The 18,860-nt window shown below is 43.5% G+C and overlaps 1 protein-coding gene across 2 annotated transcripts in view; it reads right to left on the minus strand.

The window, feature by feature from the left end:
• CCDC68 (coiled-coil domain containing 68) overlaps nucleotides 1–18,860 on the minus strand; it is a 167,100-nt gene that overhangs the window by 115,608 nt on the left and 32,632 nt on the right. For both annotated transcript variants that reach the window (XM_085629985.1, XM_085629992.1), the window contains exon 4: nucleotides 9,875–10,021. In XM_085629985.1, the coding sequence (XP_085486111.1) occupies nucleotides 9,875–10,021 (147 nt within the window). The remainder of the gene's footprint in view (nucleotides 1–9,874; nucleotides 10,022–18,860) is intronic.

Here is an 18,860-nt window from a genome sequence, read left to right on the forward strand (position 1 = left end):
GCAGGCTGAAGCCGAAGAGGACTACATGAGACCGGATATCATTGTTAAGAGGTCCAGCTGAAGAGTATTTGCTGCTGCAGAGAAGGACACAGCGGGAGCTGCCGTGAAGTCAATCCCGCTGGTGATGCACCTTCGTCTGATCGGCTTGCAGGTAGGTCCCGGTCTTCAGTCTGTTCTCAGAGCAGGTTTTGCTGAACAATGCCCAGATGTTGGTAGAAGGAGGCCACTGTAACACCACACCAAGATTCCTGGACCTTGGGGGCATCACTTTGAGGGATAGGACTCGCTCCAGCAGGGACCAGCTGCAGCAGGCAGGTTGGTTGGAAGATGTTTGGAGCTTGTTGTGTCCCTATAGCTTACTCAGGAGTCAAGCCAGCTAGCACCAGGAATCACCCTGTTGGGAGTGAATTTAAGGAGCACGTCCAGTCTCCCTTCCTCAGGCTGCAAGGCAGTCCTTCTGGCAGCAGACCAGTCCTTCTTCAGAGTCTTCCACAGGTCCATAAGTGATCTGAAGAGCGGCTCTGGACGTCTAAAATGGATACCTGGTGGCAGCGTGTGTGTGTCCTAACCCCACCTCTGGTTCTGAAAAATTCTTACCCTTCCCATGTCAAGACTGGTCTGGTTTCTTGGTCTGTGCAGGAGGCAAAGGCCTTTGAAGCGTAAGTTGGGTTGGCTACAGCTCTGCCCTCAGGAATTCTGGCAGGATGGCCCATCCTGTACACACCTAGTCCCCTTTGAGTCACTGTCTGGGAGGAATACACAAACCCCAAACAGCAGAGTCTTTCACAGTTTTTAGGCCAAAGATAATGGCAGAAGCCACAAATGGTTGGGAAAAGAAAATGACAACTGTCTAAAAGTAAGTATACAAAACAGTGATGAATAGAATGCTTGCTTTAATCTCAGCCACTGGTAATCACTCGGTTCGCATCCATTCCATCGTATTTTTTCACACCATGCCACCTCAGTTTTGACCCACTTATATGCAAATCAATATTGACCCTGCTTCAATAGGAACAGTACAGCCTGAACTGCAGAGCCAAGCCTTGCCTTAACCAGAACACAAGCAATCCAGGACCTAATTATGGGCTTATCAGTGGGTTTCAGCTGGTTTCCAGTGACAGTGTGCACGGGATCCCATGTCTGGACATACTCATCCCACTTAAGGCAATACAATAATTATACAAAACAATGATGGTTGGAATGCTTGAATTACTCTCAGCCAATGGTAACCACTCAGGCTGCATTCCAATCCATTGTTATTTTGCACACCATGCCACCACCTCCATTTGGACCCAGCTATGTGTAAATCAGTGTTGACCCTGCTCCAATAAAAGTGGAATTTTCAGCTCATGTTGCTTTATCCCTACGGCTCTCAATAGCACGGTTTGATATCATGACTGATGTTTCCCCAGCATCCTCATGACCGATGTTTTCCTAACTTGGCCTCCTTCTTCGGGGGAAGTCTTCACAGTTCCAGGAATGTTCAGAGGTAGTGGTTGTGAGGTACCAATAGCCAGTGGTCAGAGAATATTCTCTACACATTCCTAGTTATTTAGTTGCCCGACGACCACCTCCTTTTGCAACAAGTTCTCTTCACTTCACTGAAAATGTAATCAGGACTCCCACCGCCCCCATTTCAAGGTAGCAGCACACCTTGGCCACCAGGAAAGTCCATCTACAGCCCCTTAGCCACTTCTCTACTTCGATACGATCCCATCCAATCTGACAGTGTCTAAACTAGTTTTCTATCCCAGTGGGACTCAAGTCTGGCCATCTAGAAGATTCCTTGCCATCTCTACCTGAAAAGAATACGTGTTACAGGTAGATTTCTGTGCTTCTCCAATGGAAAAGAATATGTATTAAAGGTCACCCGTTGTTCTGCAAGCTGTTCTACATCCCATCTCAGACAGCTAGTCCCTGCCATTTTATCTTCACCCTCCTGTGGGGGGCGGGGCGCTAAGTCTTCTGGCTTAAGCAGCTTGATGTACATTTACAACATTAATTTTTGACTACGGATACCAAAAATCTGAGTTCACCATTAAATTGGATTTTGGAAATTAACTTTCTAGTGCTTCCTGGCGAAAGATTACAAAAAAATAAGCATTTTAAAAATACCTAGGCTTATTTCATGGAACATGTAGCTGAATGTACACAGTGGAAATCACTTTCAGGCCTTCAGCTACTGTGAGGGCACACTTGTATAGGGTGTTACTTTCTTATAGGCAATGGGCACCTTGCCCTGCTGGCTTACCATGAATACTTTAGGGTGAAGTATTAATATATAAAAATAGACATGACAACTATGCTCCCTGTATGCTGCACATGTACATGCAAAAGACACATGTGCATGCAGCTTTCCTTTTCACTGCATCCAGTCTTTCCTAGAGCATGCTCACAGGTGCACATCAAAAGAGACTTCATCAGCCGCTCATGCTAAAAGCTGAGCAGCTGTATTTTCTGCAGATGCATTGCTTTCTCCCTTGTGTGCATCTGATTTGAATTAGGAGACTGTGCCTTTCAGAAAAACATTTCCAGCAGAAAAATGATCTGATGGCACACTGGCTATTAACGGAGAGTCTCTGATCATTTTGAACTGTGGGGAGTTGTGATTCTTGGAACTGCCAGCTCTGACACCCAAGTGACATTAACAATTAGGATGAGTGACTTGCTTATCTGAAGTGTACAGTCAACATTTCAAAACATTCCTCTTTTCCCTATTCTCCTTAACACTTCTGTTATCTTGCAACACTTTAAAGGAGCCGTATGATGGTACACGTGCTATACAACATTCAAAAACGTCTGAACGTTTCCTTTTTCTCTCACCTCCTCCTTCCCGATTGGATCTCTGCGTTTTGGAGAGGCCCTTGCATATACGCTCAGTGCTTTAAGAACAAACATGCCACAGTATTATCTGTTTTCCATCTAACTTATTTCTTGTATGCTTTTTAAGTCTTTCCATTTCCCTCCTTACCATCTTGTTCTCAGAGTGCTATGACGCAGCCTCAAGTAGTCTTAAGAGTTAAACAAGCAACTACTGTGCTATATCACATAGTCTGATGAAGTCTTATGTACGTATTCGTATTATATCAGATGTCCAGTTTTTACTCAGTGCCCAGTTATCATATTGGAGATTTGCTTTTGTTCACCACCCAAAAGGCACATTGCGAGTTCCGTGATTTCTGTATGTATAGGATACAGGTGCTACAGAAGTAAATTATTAATTTCATCATTGGGTTGCTATTTAGTTGTGCAGGGACATTAGAACAAGTGCCACTATTGTGACTATTAAAATCAGCTAAGTTGTTATCAACATATACCATTTCTTCTAATTTTCAAACAACTCTAATTTGGGTGGGTAATGCTCTGCATTCTTAAATAGGGAGTGGTCGCATGCCTTCTAAGCAGGGCTAGGTTATGTCAATGATTATTTACATAGCACACGTATAATCAGGTTTCATGGTGCTGAATAACCAGGAACCAGATTAATGTGGTGGGTCCTACAGATTCAAAGAAATGTGTTTTAAGAAGCTTTATAAACTGAATGAGGGAAGATTCACAGGACAGGACTGACAATAGTAAATTCAACATTTTTGCAGCAGCTACTGATAAAGCACAATCTCCAAAGGATACAGATTTTTGCTCCTGGTGCGACTAGAAGGTATTGTGAAGGGGATTGCAAGTCATGAAGAGGCCTTTGCCACCAAAATTCAGGGGCAATAAAGTCAGGAAATTCGAACAGGCTCTGCATTTCTGTACATACATGAAGGAAAAAAGAAAAGAGGGGAAATTGCATGGTAGATGCACCTTTTCTAGGCACGTGTTACTGCAGCCCAGCCAAGCACAATGGTGCTCCTGACAGCAACAGGTTTTTGTCATATATATGGGTGATCTAAATATACACTGCAGCCCACGTTTGGCGTTTAATCACCAAGCAATTGGTAGATTTTTGGTGCCAGTTAATATAGCCTAACAGGATTCTAAATAAATAGAGTGAAATTAATTTCACCTATACCATTTCAGGACCAGAGCACACAAGAAGTGCGAATGACTAGCAATGTCACTTCCTCTGACCATTCTATTGCTCACTTTTCTAATCACCACACCCAGATCTTTCACTTTTAGAATTATACCTTACACAAAAGGAACTTCTTACTGCTTTGCACACACTTAAAAAAGACAAAAGCACCTGGCCCAGACGGTTTTACTGTCGAGTTTTTTTTACTCATTTTGCACATTTACTGATCCCCAAACTTCATGCTCTCATAAATGGTTTTTTACAATCAGGTGAGTCTTCTGGCTCTTTTTCTGGTGCACTTATTTGCCTCATACCTAAAGATGGTAAGGATCCACAACACTGTAAAAATAACCGACCTATTTCTTTGGTTAATATTGATTATAACATTTTCTCAAAAACCCTAGCCTTACGTTTGGAATCTCACCTACCGGACCTCTTAAGAACAGAACAATCTGGTTTTGTCAAGGGACTCCTCATTACAGACAATACCCGCTTATTTTTTTATGTCCTGTCCAAACCTTCACACATTTCACATTCATTAGCTGCAATAGCTCTAGATGCAGAGAAAGCATTTGACAGAGTTGAATGGCTCCATCTTTTTCATGCACTTAAATGGTTTGGCCTTGGCCCACAAATTATTGCTTTGATTTCTATTTTGTATTCTAATCCGAGAGCGGCTGTTTGTGCAAACGGTGGAATATCTTCCTATTTTCCGCTTGGTAGAGGTGTTAGACAAGGTTGTCCACTTTCTCAGTTTCTTTTTAATCTTGCCCTGGTGTTTTTTTTGTTAAGAATTCATCAAAATGATAATATTCATGGTTTCACTTTCAAAGAGACTAACGTTAAGATGGCAGCTTATGCTTCTTTCACTACCCCAAATTCCCCTCCCTGGAAGAGGTTGATTCTTTTGCATCAGTCTCTGGATATAAATTAAATAGAGATAAATGTGAAATTCTGCTTCTAACAAAATATACTTTTAAAGCGGACTTTACCACTTCAGGTTTCACATGGAGTCCCCAATTCATTAAATATTTAGGTATGCATTTTACCCCCTCAATCTCAGGAACAATATCACGTTGTTTTTTGAAAAATTGCACACTTCGGTGGTCTTCACTGACATCGAAATGGCATCCTTTGTACTTGTCTTGGTGGGGTCGTCTAGATACTATTAAAATGATGTCTCCTATAATTTTATATACAATTTCTAATATCCCTCTGTCTGTCCCCTTAAAATACTTTAAGAAATTCAATTCCATTTTGTCCTCCTTTCTATGGAATAAGAAAAAATCAGGTATGTCTATCTCAAAACTAATTCGCCCAAAATCAGAGGGTGGGGTAAATTTCCCTGATTTTCCTACTTATCATAAGTCCTTTTTACTGCATCAGTCCTCGAGATGGCTCTCTGAAACTCTCATTAATTGTCCTCTTTGGGCCACGCTTGAACAGTCCATCTCCCCATTCTCATTTCAAGAATATTTGTCTTTTACACGTAAACCACAATCTATATCTACTCCTGTAATTAAACATACCTCTAAGATTTTGTCATCCGTTTCCTCCTCGAATTCTAATGATTGGACCTCATTTCTTAACTCTACCATATGGCACAACGTTAATATTTTAATAAACAATAAACCTATATTTTGGAAGTCTTGGAGGCAACGTGGCTTGATTTGGGTACATCAATTATTTGTGCAGGATGAGATTATATCCTTTTCACAGGTCAGGGACTCCTTTCATATGCCTACATCTTTCCATTCTAAATATTCCCTTTTAACACAGGCTCTTCGAGATGCATCCCTACATTACACAATCTCTTCTCACTCTGCTCCTTGTGAACCATCCTCTGCAGGGAAACTACGCACTCTTTTAGTTAAACACTCTAATGCCTCGACCATATATAAATTCTTACATAGCTCATTCACTCCGAGAGAAAAATCTAAAATAGAACTGTCTTGGGAAAAATAATTAGAAGTCTCTTGGCCTGTGGAGTTTTGGGATAGAATTTGGCTTAAACTCAGGAAATCCTCTAGAGCTGCGAACACTATACAGACACTCTTTTTCATATATAATAGGCTCCTACTTTCCCCGCTCACTCTTACTGCAAGATACTCTGACCTCTCGGATGCATGTTGGACTTGTTCAACCCCACATGCTGACTTATATCATTTACTTCTCACATGTACATTTGTCCACAATTTCTGGGAAAAGGTATGGTCCCAAATTAATTTAATTTTTGGTTCCTCTCACCCCCTTTCTGCCACACGTCTTTTTAGGCAGTTTATCCTCTATTTGGGCAGAGTGTAGTTCCAATGCAAAAATAATAGATTTACTGTTGGCAGTTGCCTTTCAGCAAATAACTAAGAATTGGAAAGACTTTACTAAATGGTCATATCAAGCATGGTGGTATGCTGTCTGTTACAATCATAGATTGGACACTACTTTTGTTTACCCATCACACATGGCATCCAAACATTTGAATCTATGGTCGCCTGTTACAATATTTATTGATGCAAGTGCTCGACGCGCTCTGTTATTCAACCCCTCTCAACAAGAAGTGACTAAACCTCCATGAATTCTCTCCTATTGATATTATACGAGTTATTTGTGTTTTACTTTGCAATGCACATTCTAACATAAATTGCAGTTCTTTTTTGTTTACCGATTCTTTACGAATCATTGTTAATCCTCTCTCATATATCACAGTTGGACGACTTACATTGTTACCCTTGTGTTCATCAATAATTGATTTGTTTTATTGTATGACATGTCTCTTTTTTTCTGTCTTATTATTATTTTATTTTCTGTATTGATATTCTCCTGTGCTTCAATAAACTTACTTTTTGAACTGGACTAGCAGTGTCACAGTGCAGAGTCATAATTCTACCAAAAATAGGGTTCAGAAAAAGGTGAAAATGTTGGGGTGACCATGCACAAAGGGCAAATTTACAACAGGTACTCAATACACAGACATAATACATGCTTTAGCCCTAGCAATGTCTTAATTGTAAGACTTTGGTAGCGTCTTGCAAATCCTTACTGGGAGATGTACAATTTATTCGGTACAAAATATATTTTAAACTTAAGATTCCGGCATTGAGGTTCTTGCTATTTAATTTAAAATATTTCCACATCTATTTTGCTGAAGTCTAGTTTGTTTAGATTCTCATTCATTCTAAAGTCAATGCAACTTAGCTCAACTGCCTCACCAACACTACACTATTTAATCTGAAAAGCATCCTTCAGCACATCTCAATATCTTGGTGATGTTCGACTACATCACTGCAATACTGAAAGAGTCAAGTCAAATAAATTAATTTAGCACATTAACTCGGTCATAATAGGCACTAACCAGAGAAAAAGCTATGGAAAGTATTACATTTAAAACAGCACGGCCTTCAACTGTTTCCAGAACTTCTTGGAGCTGCTCAGCAGGCTCAGATCAGGAGGAAGATCATTCCACTAATCAGCCTACGAGCAACTGACCACCTAGCCTTATCTCTTAAACTTAAAGCTTGATAGTCACATTTTAGCCTGAGATTGTACGATCCTGTAAGTTGCTACCATCCTTCAGAGCCTATAGTACCATCAGGACCAGGTAAAATACTTCTACAAGGCCACCAGAGACTGCATCCTTGCAACTTAGATGACAAAACCACCTAAGACAGTCAGCACCATACCAGGAGCAAGGGCATCACAAAACGGGAAACAAAAATTAGCACAAGCGTTGGCAATGCCAATAGGTCACGCTTACTAACGCGCTGTCAAGACAGACTTAAAAATCCATGTAGGTTAATGAATGCTCTCCTATCTGTGCTGCTGCCAGAGCAAAACACCATAAACTATCTAGTTATCCAAGACACCTCAATAGCATTACAATGTAATGTATGTGCCCCTGAAAGTTCAACCTAAGGATGCTGTTTAAATAAAATAATCACAGCTGCGTGGAGGGCAAGCACTTGTGTGGAAGCAAACAACTTCTGCCTAAAAGAAATATGTACTCCTGACTCCCAACATGTGGGCGGAGCAAAACCCCCTCTCCTAGTGGTTCTCACATAATTGGCTGGCGACAGCTGCGCTGTCAAGCCAGACCATAAAAAGGAAACACAGGATTTCTCCTTCTGCATCACAGGCAAGTGCTTGCTTGGAAGCACTTCATGCCCCGACAAGGCTCTGCATCCCATTAGCACACCGGAGCATGCTACACCACAGGGTAGTGCTTGCTTGGAAGCACTTCATGCCCCCACAAACCCTACAGCACATTAGCACATTGGAGCATGCTACACACAGGGTAGTGCTGGGTAGGAATTACTTGATTCCCCTGACAAGGGCCTGCAGCACAGCACATTGGGAGCTGCTACACGACAGGGTAGTGCTTGGTTGGAAGCACTTCATACCCCCGACATTGCCTTGCAGCAAAGCACACCGTGAGCTTCTACACCACAGGATAGTGCTTGCTTGGAAGCACTTCATACCCAGACGAGGCCTTGCAGCACAGCACACCGGGAGCTGCTACACCACAGGTTAGTGCTTGCTTGGAAGAGTTTTGCACAGTGGTCTGGCCTAAGAAGGCCCAGATTTTATATCAAAAACAGAGCTTTAGGGTATAACATTTTCCACTTATGGGCAATATTTCTCTCCATGTGTTCCCATACCTGGCGTGTTCCGCAGCTTGGTGCTTACTTTCCCTCCAAGTTAAAGAACAGTAGCTGTTTCAGCACCCAGGCTAATGTGCTGCATAGCTAAATACATATAAGGTCCAAAAAGCGAGACCGATTGCATTGCAAATGCTTGTTAAACTTGTTAACACTGTCTGTACATTGGTTACACCTCAAACACCGCCGTAATACCCAAATATAGCAATAAGCATCAGAAAGGTGATCAGCCCAGCTTTGAAAAGGGCCTCTTGCTGCAAAGCAACACTTGCCTTGCCATTGCATCTTAGTAACTTTTGAACCGTTTACGCTGGAAGTAAAATTTTCTTTTGTGAAAATGTGCAGATCATTCAGCAGATGATGGATTATGTGGCAAATGCAGCAGCCTCACAATCGCATAATTCTAGTGGCCCTGTCTAGGAGAAAGAATACAACTATGATGAAATCTCGAACAATTCTGCTTATGCCTACTTCTGTGAAGGACGTTAACCCTGGACTTACTACTGGCCAAACCTGGCTGGGTTAAAAGTCTACAATCAATTCAACCGGCACGTGGAGTCATATTTCCACAAGCATGTGTTACCCAGAAGAGCGTCCGAGACATCACAGCTTGCTGCTCTGCAAACAGGTCCTCACCAGTTTCGTGGTCAGTGTTAAGACTCATTGCTTTTGGTTACCATGGCAACCAGCTGCTAAGAAAAAAATCTTTACTATCCTCACGTGCTGGTAAAATATTGCTCCAAAGTGCTGGGAGGTGGATGGATTAGGGCTACCAGTGGCGTAATGCACATGATGGGGCCCCCTGCAGGACGTGACGAGGGGCCCCAGAGTCTTCTATATCAGGTATTCATTGTCCTTGGGCTGTATTGGGCGCCTTGAAGGGTTGGGGCCGCCTCAACTGCAGAGGCCTGAGTTACTCCCCAGCGTGACACCAGGCATGCATTCATCAGATCAGCTACAATACACTGCTACCTTCATGTTTTTTCCCCAGAGAATATGGAGTGAGAATTTAAATGACGGGGTGTAGTCACTAAAAAAACTTCAATTTTACCAGTACCCAGATGCCTTTTTCTGAGGCTGCTTTCTGATTAATGAGAGAGACGAGGAAAAATGTAGACCAAACCCTAATCTCAAAAGCTAAATAAGACAGAAGAAACGCGCCCATTTATCAGTTTCATGAATTAAAAGTTCAACACAGTGCAAGTACCTTTATCTGGAGATCTTCGTTCTCTCTGTTAATTTCCAGGAGCTGCAGCTCCTTGTCTTTCAGCTTTTCAATAATCCGGAAGTATCTGGAGCTGAAGCCATTGTCAGTATCGGACTCGTAGCCATTCTGAAATGTTTGAGTAGGACTCTGAGAAATACAAAAAATTAAAAAAAAAAAGACTTACAGTTGTGTACAAAGATGCCACATGGAAAATCTGTAAGATATTTCATGCAATCATACATCTTTCGATTTTCTGACATAGTAGAATTTATTATATGGAGATTTATGAATAACTCACCTGGGTAAAGAAAAAGGCCACGTGGCACAAATAAAAAGAGCAATAAAAACCTAAGCGGTCCAAGAAACAAAAGTTGAGAGGAAATTATATGCACCAGGGATCTCTCAGTCTAGTGCACCCATGTCATGGCAGCTCGGATTGCTGCTGATTTAATCAACATGGAAAAGCTAGCGCCTAGACAACAGTCAACTATGCAAAAAATAGTACTTCGATTGACAGGATCCCAATACAGCGCAGTCTTAAAATGACATCATGGACAGTGGCTTTGAAATGTAGTTCGCCTTTTGCTCCTGTGAGTAAGGAACAACATTTGAGGAAACCTATCATTGCCCTCCAAGTTTCCTGGAACCTCAGACTTACCTGTCCTCCGGTCATTCCAAAAGAGGGCAGCGGTACGAGGGGCAATGGTGGGCTGTACTTTTGCATCGAAATAACACAGATATATCAATCAATTAATCAATCAGGGGTTTATAACGCACGCTACTCACCTGTGAGGGTCCAAAGGCGCTGGGGGTGGGGAGGCGGCTCAGTCGAAGAGCCATGTCTTGAGGTCCCTCCACTATTCCTTATTAATCCAAATAACAGACGAATATGTCCACCACTCAAATTAATTTCATATTTCCCTACACTATTCCCGTTTGGGTTTCGGAGTAGCATGCTACCCGCCAAAAAGCGCTTCAACACCTCATCAGGGGTAGTAACCGCTATATAAATGCAATTACAAGAATTGCCTCGTCCTTGTCGGACTACACAACATCCGCGGGAGAGGAGGGTCCGAAGCCCATGATGAATAACATTTCAAGAGAATACACCATGACACAGAGGGGTTGGGGCCGGGGCTAGTGCAGTGAAATTAGCAAAGTACAGGGGAGGAGACAGAGAAAGAGTTAGGAGAATTTATAACAAGCATTGGCATAGCCAATAGGTCTCGCTTTTGGGACCTTATATGTATTTAGTTATGCAGCACAATATCCTTGGTGCAACGACATCAACTGTTGCATGGCTAAACACTTATAAGGTTCCAAAGGCGAGACCTATTGGCTATGCCAATGCTGGTTTTAAATGAATCCCTGACCCACCCACCACGTAACAATGCTGGCTTCTCGTGGGACGGAGGGCAGTGTGATTGCTTCAAGATAAAGCAACAAATCTACATGTAACTCGGCGGCTGGTAGTAAAGCGGAGAGAGAATGTTTTTTAAAGAACAGCACGGTGTTTATTATTGGCGCCGGGCTTAAGTCTGGAAAATGGGGCATGTTGGTAAGTGGAAGGGTTGCAACTTGTGACTTGCTAAACCAGGGGCCATGCAAAATGGATCCTACAAGTCCCAGAACTCAGACTCACTGCACACTGTTTTGTAACCATACATCTCCCACACATCCAGCAGCCATACACACACTCGACATGGGGAACCAATGACAGCACCAGGGTCTGGCTGTTATTGCAGCAATACTTTACATCAGTGACGCCAGTAGGCCACAGAAAAATGGTCTGCGAAGGGCTATTGCAATGGGGGCAAAACTCAGCGGCCAAGCTACTCCAACATAATGAACCCTGGCATCACACTATTCAACCCTCTTGCCTCTGCACGGACTTGCAGTTTAATTGGAACATGTTCAAGGCACTGTGCCTAACGCACTCTAAGAAATTGGACCGAGGATGCCTACATCAAAAATATCAGACCCTCTGTCCTAGACACAGGCTTCATTCTAACAGACTCTTACGAATTAAAGTGCATGCTTCAACAAACCAGACTTGGAAGTTACTCACTTTCAGCTCACACGAGCAAACTTTGGAACTCTCTCCACAGCAAGGTATGGAAAGTACAAAACGACTTTGCTTTGCTTCCATGTAGGCCATAAAAGCAATGGCTCAACAAATACATAAACGACAATCAGCAAAGTCTCGTTTCCACAGATGGAGAAGCCATACCAACCTCTGAAAGAAAGGACAGCATTCACCCCCCCATGCAATGACACACACAGCAGATATTTTAAAAACACTGGCATGAAGCGTACCCTGTCACTTATCACACCCAGCCGCAACATGTTCACCAAAACATGATCAGACTGTGTGTCTGGACCGCACTTACCACTCCAAACCCTTGCCATATAGCATATATTACACTGTTACACACAACAAAATGCACAAGTACGCCTGCAGTCTGTTCTGAAAGTCTGAGCGCCATCATGCTAGTTGTTTGAAATATAACAGACATGATGTGACAACTGTAGTTCAGACTTACATACAGCATAGACAAAGAGACACAACTAGCTTTAACTTTGCAGGTGCGGATGTGTTCAAGGTTTCCATTTTCATTCTGCACAGAATGTATTCAACAAAGACTAGGGCTCAATCAAATTCCACATTGGAGCGCTACCCGACGGACTCCCCCACATCAAGCGCTTTGCTTGTAGCTGCACAGTTGTGTAGATTAAGAAACAAAAAGACCTGGTGAACAGTCTGCCATTTCAAAGCTTCAAAGAAGATAATAGGGCTATTACTGTAAAACAAGCATTGTGAAAGTTAATCGGTCACATTGTGCCAATACTTGTTGGTAGAACAGAACCTCTCCATTAGGAGCATGGAGCACTGAAAGTCCTTCCACTATTAATTATTCTTGGAGTCCTGCAACCCGAACAAGAGCCTCTATTTAAAAGGAATTCTTAGTCTCATTCTAAAAGACCCCCTGGTAAGAAGTTATTTTAAAGTTACTGAGCTGCCTCCATCAGAAAAGAGAGACCTCTTTGAACCAGGTCCCAAAGGGGTGAGAGTCTGATAGGTATTGTGTGCAGGAATTAGTCCATTTGTTTATCTAGGACATTTTACCAAAGACAGTCAGTCGGTCCCATTCACTGAATGAACCAGTGGACACATTGACTTGATCATACTGAATAAAAGCTGCAGTTCCTATTCCTTAACTCCCATTCACAGTATTGCCTCTGGTGGACATTTGGTAACTATTCCCTTATGCATTAAACAATATCTGTTTCCTGGAGTACAGCCAGAGGCCTGTAATCCTCCTTCCTTTTGCACTAGGATAATACTCTCCCCTCACGGAGCCACTGACACCAATCTCCAAGGTACCACATTAGGCACAGAGGCTAAGGTGAAACCCCTTGCTGCAAGCTCCCAATGGCAGCTAAGCCCCAGAAAATTCGCTAGGCATTGTATGGCCTGCTTGACCAAATTGTGTGATTCTAGACAACTATCTCTTGTGTTTGATTTAACAGAGGATAATCTCGTTCCATAAAAAATAAGAAAGTAGGCCATATACATGGCGCAAATGACAACTAACTAGCCTCAGTTCTTATCGTGTGTGTGTTGGGGGAAGGGGAGGACATGAATATTTGTAAGTTCATGTTTTAGAAACGATAACTTTAAAAAAATGCTCTCAATGAAGCGATATCATGTGAAGTACTATGGTGACACTTTACCGCACGCTAAAGAAATAATTTTTATTTTAATGAGCATTTATCATACTCTGCGTTTGTTGCATGAATTATTACATGGTACTACAATTGTACGGGGGCCATGCCTGACCAGACCCTTGGCTCGGCTCTCTCCCTGTTAATTTGTCTGCAACAGTCTTTACGCGCAGGCGTTGCGTTCAAGAGAGCACAGTTGTAAAAAGTAGGGAACTCTGATATGCAATGTTTGAGAGGTTAGGTGTTCGGACCTAGCTCTGCGCGACTGCTCTTTCTACAAGACTGAGACATCATTCAAAAATTGCCAATTCCGTGCACTGAAAACACGAGCATCCCCGGCCAGCTCATTCATTCGTGGGTGAGAGAGAACCGTGAAACCTTAAGGGAGGGGCGATTTATCTCAAGCTAGACAGACAAGCAGAGCTCACAGTGTAAAACGGTGACAGCTTACAATGTGACAAGTCTTACAAAAGACTGACTGAGAAAATAAGCGCATTACGCTCACAATTAAAGACATTACATGCATGTGACATGGATTAACGGGAATTCAACAATTTGATGAAAGAGCACACGAACATGTAGAAAGTAAATTTCACTTGCGCCTCACCTTCTTTGTGAAATAAAAAGCAAAATAAAAGAAGCAAAAGAAGAGACCGACAGCTGGTCTCTTTATATACATCTGTCAAAACATTACTCGTACGACGTGCTGGGAAGGAAGAGATTTCTTTCTCCTGTTGTGTATGACCAGGAAATCCGCTGCACAGGAGGGCTGCCATGACAGACACGTTGGCGGACCGGTCCTCCAATAGAGTCGGGGGTTTGCTAAGAGTAGACCTGCCTTCTTAAAGGGGAACTGCATTAAGTGGCAAAACCGTGCCAAACACAATCAGAATGGACCCGCGAGAGGGACGAGCCCTTTTGAAAATGAGTGGCGCGCGCTGGCTGCTGCTGAATTCACACTTACAGTGATTTAAACAAGCATTGGCCTCGTGGCAGTAAAAGTAACGTGGCGCGGCCGTAAAAGCGAGAGTCATCGCGATCGCTCTGAAAGCTAAAGTGATTGCGATCGCGATGACGCGCTAAAGTACGAGTTTTCAAAGTGCTGCTGAAGGCTAGCGGTTCGCGTGTTCACACGAGCGTGCATGCAAGCGCTAGACCACCTAGCAGCACTTTGAAAACTCATCTCCAAAAGGTCTCTCCGAGCCAGCGCATGCGCTGACCTCAGCGAGACCTAAAAACTGTTAAAAAGGGGAGATGTGCCATGGCATGTAAACACAGGTATTCACAGATGCTGTTTATATGCTTTATGGTTAAACATTTATCCATGTAATTATATCACATGAAAGTCATCCCTATCTTTAGTAAGTTTGTCTTAATGAGGAGTTATGTTTGGAACACAGATTTGCATGAGAAGTACAAACAAAGGAGAACACAGGAAAGCCTTTTTACTTTTTAAACTGTCTCAGTTCCCATCAGTCATTCCTCATTCTTAGTCCTCTAGGCAGTGCTGCTAGCTACTTCTCTGGTCCAGTCAGTAATTCTTCAGTCTAAGTTCTATAGCCAGTGCTGCTAACAGTTTCTCTGGTCCCATTGCTAATGCCTCGTTTTAAGTCCTCTAGACAGTGCTGCAACTCCTCTAGTAAAAAATAATACAATTTACAAAGCCAAGAGCCCTCACTTTCACAAATGCAAGAACAAATATCATTACAAATCTATACTGCACACCACTATACAACAGCAGTGTCTCCTAACACTACTTTTTACTATCTACACACTAAACTCCAGTATACAGCGAGACCTATTGGCATTGACAATGCTTATTTTAATAGTGATTGGCCTTTTTACTTGCGTCACTAGAGTGGGGCCTACCTACCCACTCATGGAAAGCTCGCTGATATGTATTTAACTCGCCCTTGGCATACATCATGTTAGTATGTAGCGCTCTGCAGTGTGGCATGTGCTTGCATGTGCATGCTGGAATGTGTGTGTGGTTCAGAACATGGGAGGTCTGTAGGTTCCATATTGGGAACAGAGCGCTGGAAAGGTAGATGAAGGCAGAGGAACCATCCCCGACAGATTTGTGGAGCCAATGTTTGTGAGAGCTGGGTGGTGACACACGAGGAAGGGAGAGTCAGGCTCTCCTATGCCTTCGAAAGACTCACTGATCACTGTGCCCTTGGCACACTGTCAGAGAGATGATGGGACTTATAAAGGGGAACACTGCAGAGAATTATGAAGAGGAGGCTGGCTGAGGCCTTTGTAACCTTTTGTTAGGCATATATCAGTAGTCACTCACGAGAGCTATGTCGCGGGGCTATCAAGATTGGAATAACTCCTGCTGTGACAGAATGCTTCTTGGCCAAAGGGCAGTACAGCGTCGTGGGCACTTCAAAGGAGGCAACACTGGCGTTACTTCTGCCCGTTGTGAGAGGAATGGGTACCAAGGTCTTCTAGCCTCCCTGCGGAATGAGACATTAACTTGGAGAATCAAGGCCACTTGCCCTGGAGCACCCAGCATCTGCCTGCCTGCCAAGACCAGAGGACCCTGTGAGGAAGAAGAGAGTGCATGAAGGGAGCAAGGTCCTGTGGGGATCCTGTCTGCTTCACCTCGTAAGTGAAGAGTGGGATTCACGGTCCAACTGGGACCTCAGCCGTGATCTGCCCATCTGGCTGTGTGCCGTTTAATTGTTCCAGAGTGTGGCATGTGGTACTGCTTCCATGGATTTCGGATGCAGAGGTAGTTCCCTGTATCTGCTGCAGAGCTGACTGCTCTAGCCCAGAGCATCCTTTTTTCTGTCTGTGTATTAATTAAATCACTTGACAACGCCAGGCTCCGGGGATTACACTGTGATGAGCAGGGCTGCAAGCTCAGACTTCCAACTGATACTATCCATGGCAACCACCTCCCTTTATGTAAAGCAGGGGTGATCCTGACGCGGTCCTGCTTTGGTGCTGTAGAAGAGGATACTCTCGCACCACCGGTTTCATGTTATGGGTTTCTTGTTGCGAGATGCATCTACATTGTGTGCGTCAGTATGTTTCATGATAGGTGCTACTTTTAAGTTTGCACGGAACTTGCCAAAGCTAGAAAAGGTGGGCAGTCATCCACAATAATTTGCGGTAGCAGAGCAAAAGAGGTGAACTGTCAAAGGGCATCATAGCCAGACTAGATACAGAATGTTATCCCCCCCTTCCCTAAGGGTCCTCAAAAACTGCGTTTGAAGTTCATTCCTATTTTGGATTGGCCTACTTCATCTGAAACACACCACACAACCACGTTCCCCTACCTGATTCCCCAGTTACGTGGAGTCACTGCCTACACATCATGCCACCAAGGCAGGCTGCTTACTGTAAATTGTAGCACAGGGGAGGCATGAAACTTAACTTATTCAGATATAACTTGTTCAGAAATCAACCTGGAGCACGCTTTTTAATTGTGATGTATTCCCTTTCGCGCAGGTGTATAGATCATGCACTGTTGTAGCTCAGTATGGCAGTGGAATTGTGGGTGCACATAGTTCATGGTGGCGTGGGTACCGTAACACTTGTTGGAAGCTTTGTTTGGAATCTGATCTCAGACAGTGTCCTCCCAGTGCTGGCTGGTAACATCCTTCTGAATTCAGCTCTGTTTGGATGCATGGTCTTTTTTGAGACATCACTATGCCAGATCTATATTGATATCTACACCTACACACACACACACACAAACATCCCCCCTCCCCAATAAGCTCCTAGACATTCCTCTCAAAATGCACTTACGACGGTAAACCCATAACTTCCTATGCCAATACCCTCTCGCTGAAGATCATCTGTCAGGCTAGGCAGAAACATGCTTATGTCTGCTCAATACTACATCCTGGCAATCAGTGGTACTCATTGTAGTTTCCTTGCATCCTTTACCAAACACACTTATTCTAGCTTGCTGATTCACACTCACTCACCGTGACTCACATATTCTCATGCAGAATCAAGCTTAAGTATACTAATAAACACACATACTTAGCTGTACACGCATACATGAAACCCCACTTAAAGGTGAGCAAAAGAATGATGGATTTAATCCAGATCTCTTGACTGGGGTTGAATGTATGACTCATTCAGCATTCCATCCATCATTTGTTTGCGTAGCACTTTTCACCCTAAGTGGGATGGGTATGCCCAGACGTTGGTCCCTTGCTCACTATGCCACTGGATTCAAGCCAGCCTGGCTGATGAAGGGCGATACCCAGAAACCGGTCCCAGGATGCTGGTTTCCGGTCCAGTGAGGACCTGGCTTGGCATTTCGGTCTGGACTGTTCCCATGAGGTACAGGGTCAAGACTGATTTGCATATGGCTGGGTCTAAACTGGGGTGGCATGGTGAGCAAAAGAACGATGGAATTAACCTAGATCTCCTGACTGGGGTTGAATGTATGATTCATTCAACATTCCGTCCATCATTTGTTTGCGTAGCACAACTTCTAAAAGTGGCATTCTTAAATTGAGATAATAAATCGGTTTTCACCAATAAGCAGGATTTATCCCTACTATTTAGCACATACCATCCTTGATAACGCTACCCCTCTCAGATCAGGAATTACCACGGAAGCACATATCAGGGAATCACAAATGCATTCCTATGAGCGGGCAGCCTCACAGCAGTGAGAAACCAAATAGGCTGCTTGTCACTACCAGGACATGCCACACAGTTAAGGCACATGTCCTACCTTTTACCTACACTGCACCCTGCCCATAGAGCTAGCTAGGGCCTACCTTAGGGGCGACTGATATGTAGTAAAAGGGGAGTCACAGATGTGGCAACTACTTTATGTGCCATGTCACAGCAGCAGTAAACTGCGCGCACAGGCCCTGCTGTGGCAGAGACCTGAGACAGGTTTGAAAGGCTACTTTGGTGGGTGGCGCACGCAGCACTGCAAACCCACCATTAGCATTTAATTTACTGGCTCTAGGTATATGAGATACCACTGTACAAGGGCCTTATAGGTAAATTAAATATGCCAAACAGGTGTAGACTAATCTTACCATAGAGAGCACATGCACTTTAACACTGATCAGCAGTGATAAAGTAAACAGAGTCACAAAACCACCAACAACAGTTCAGAACAAATACAGGAGGAAGGCAAAACGTTTTGGGATGACCCTGCAAAAAGGGCCAAGTCCAACAGTCGGGCAGTGAGTGGCGAGGCCCAGGGAGCAGCTCTCCCAGCCAAGAGATGCACAGGTAGCGGGGAGGCCCGACAGCTACACAGCAGGGTGAAGTA

The sequence above is a fragment of the Triturus cristatus genome, chromosome 2_1 (genome assembly GCF_964204655.1).
Source record: "Triturus cristatus chromosome 2_1, aTriCri1.1, whole genome shotgun sequence".
In the NCBI taxonomy this organism is placed as follows: Eukaryota; Metazoa; Chordata; class Amphibia; order Caudata; family Salamandridae; genus Triturus; species Triturus cristatus.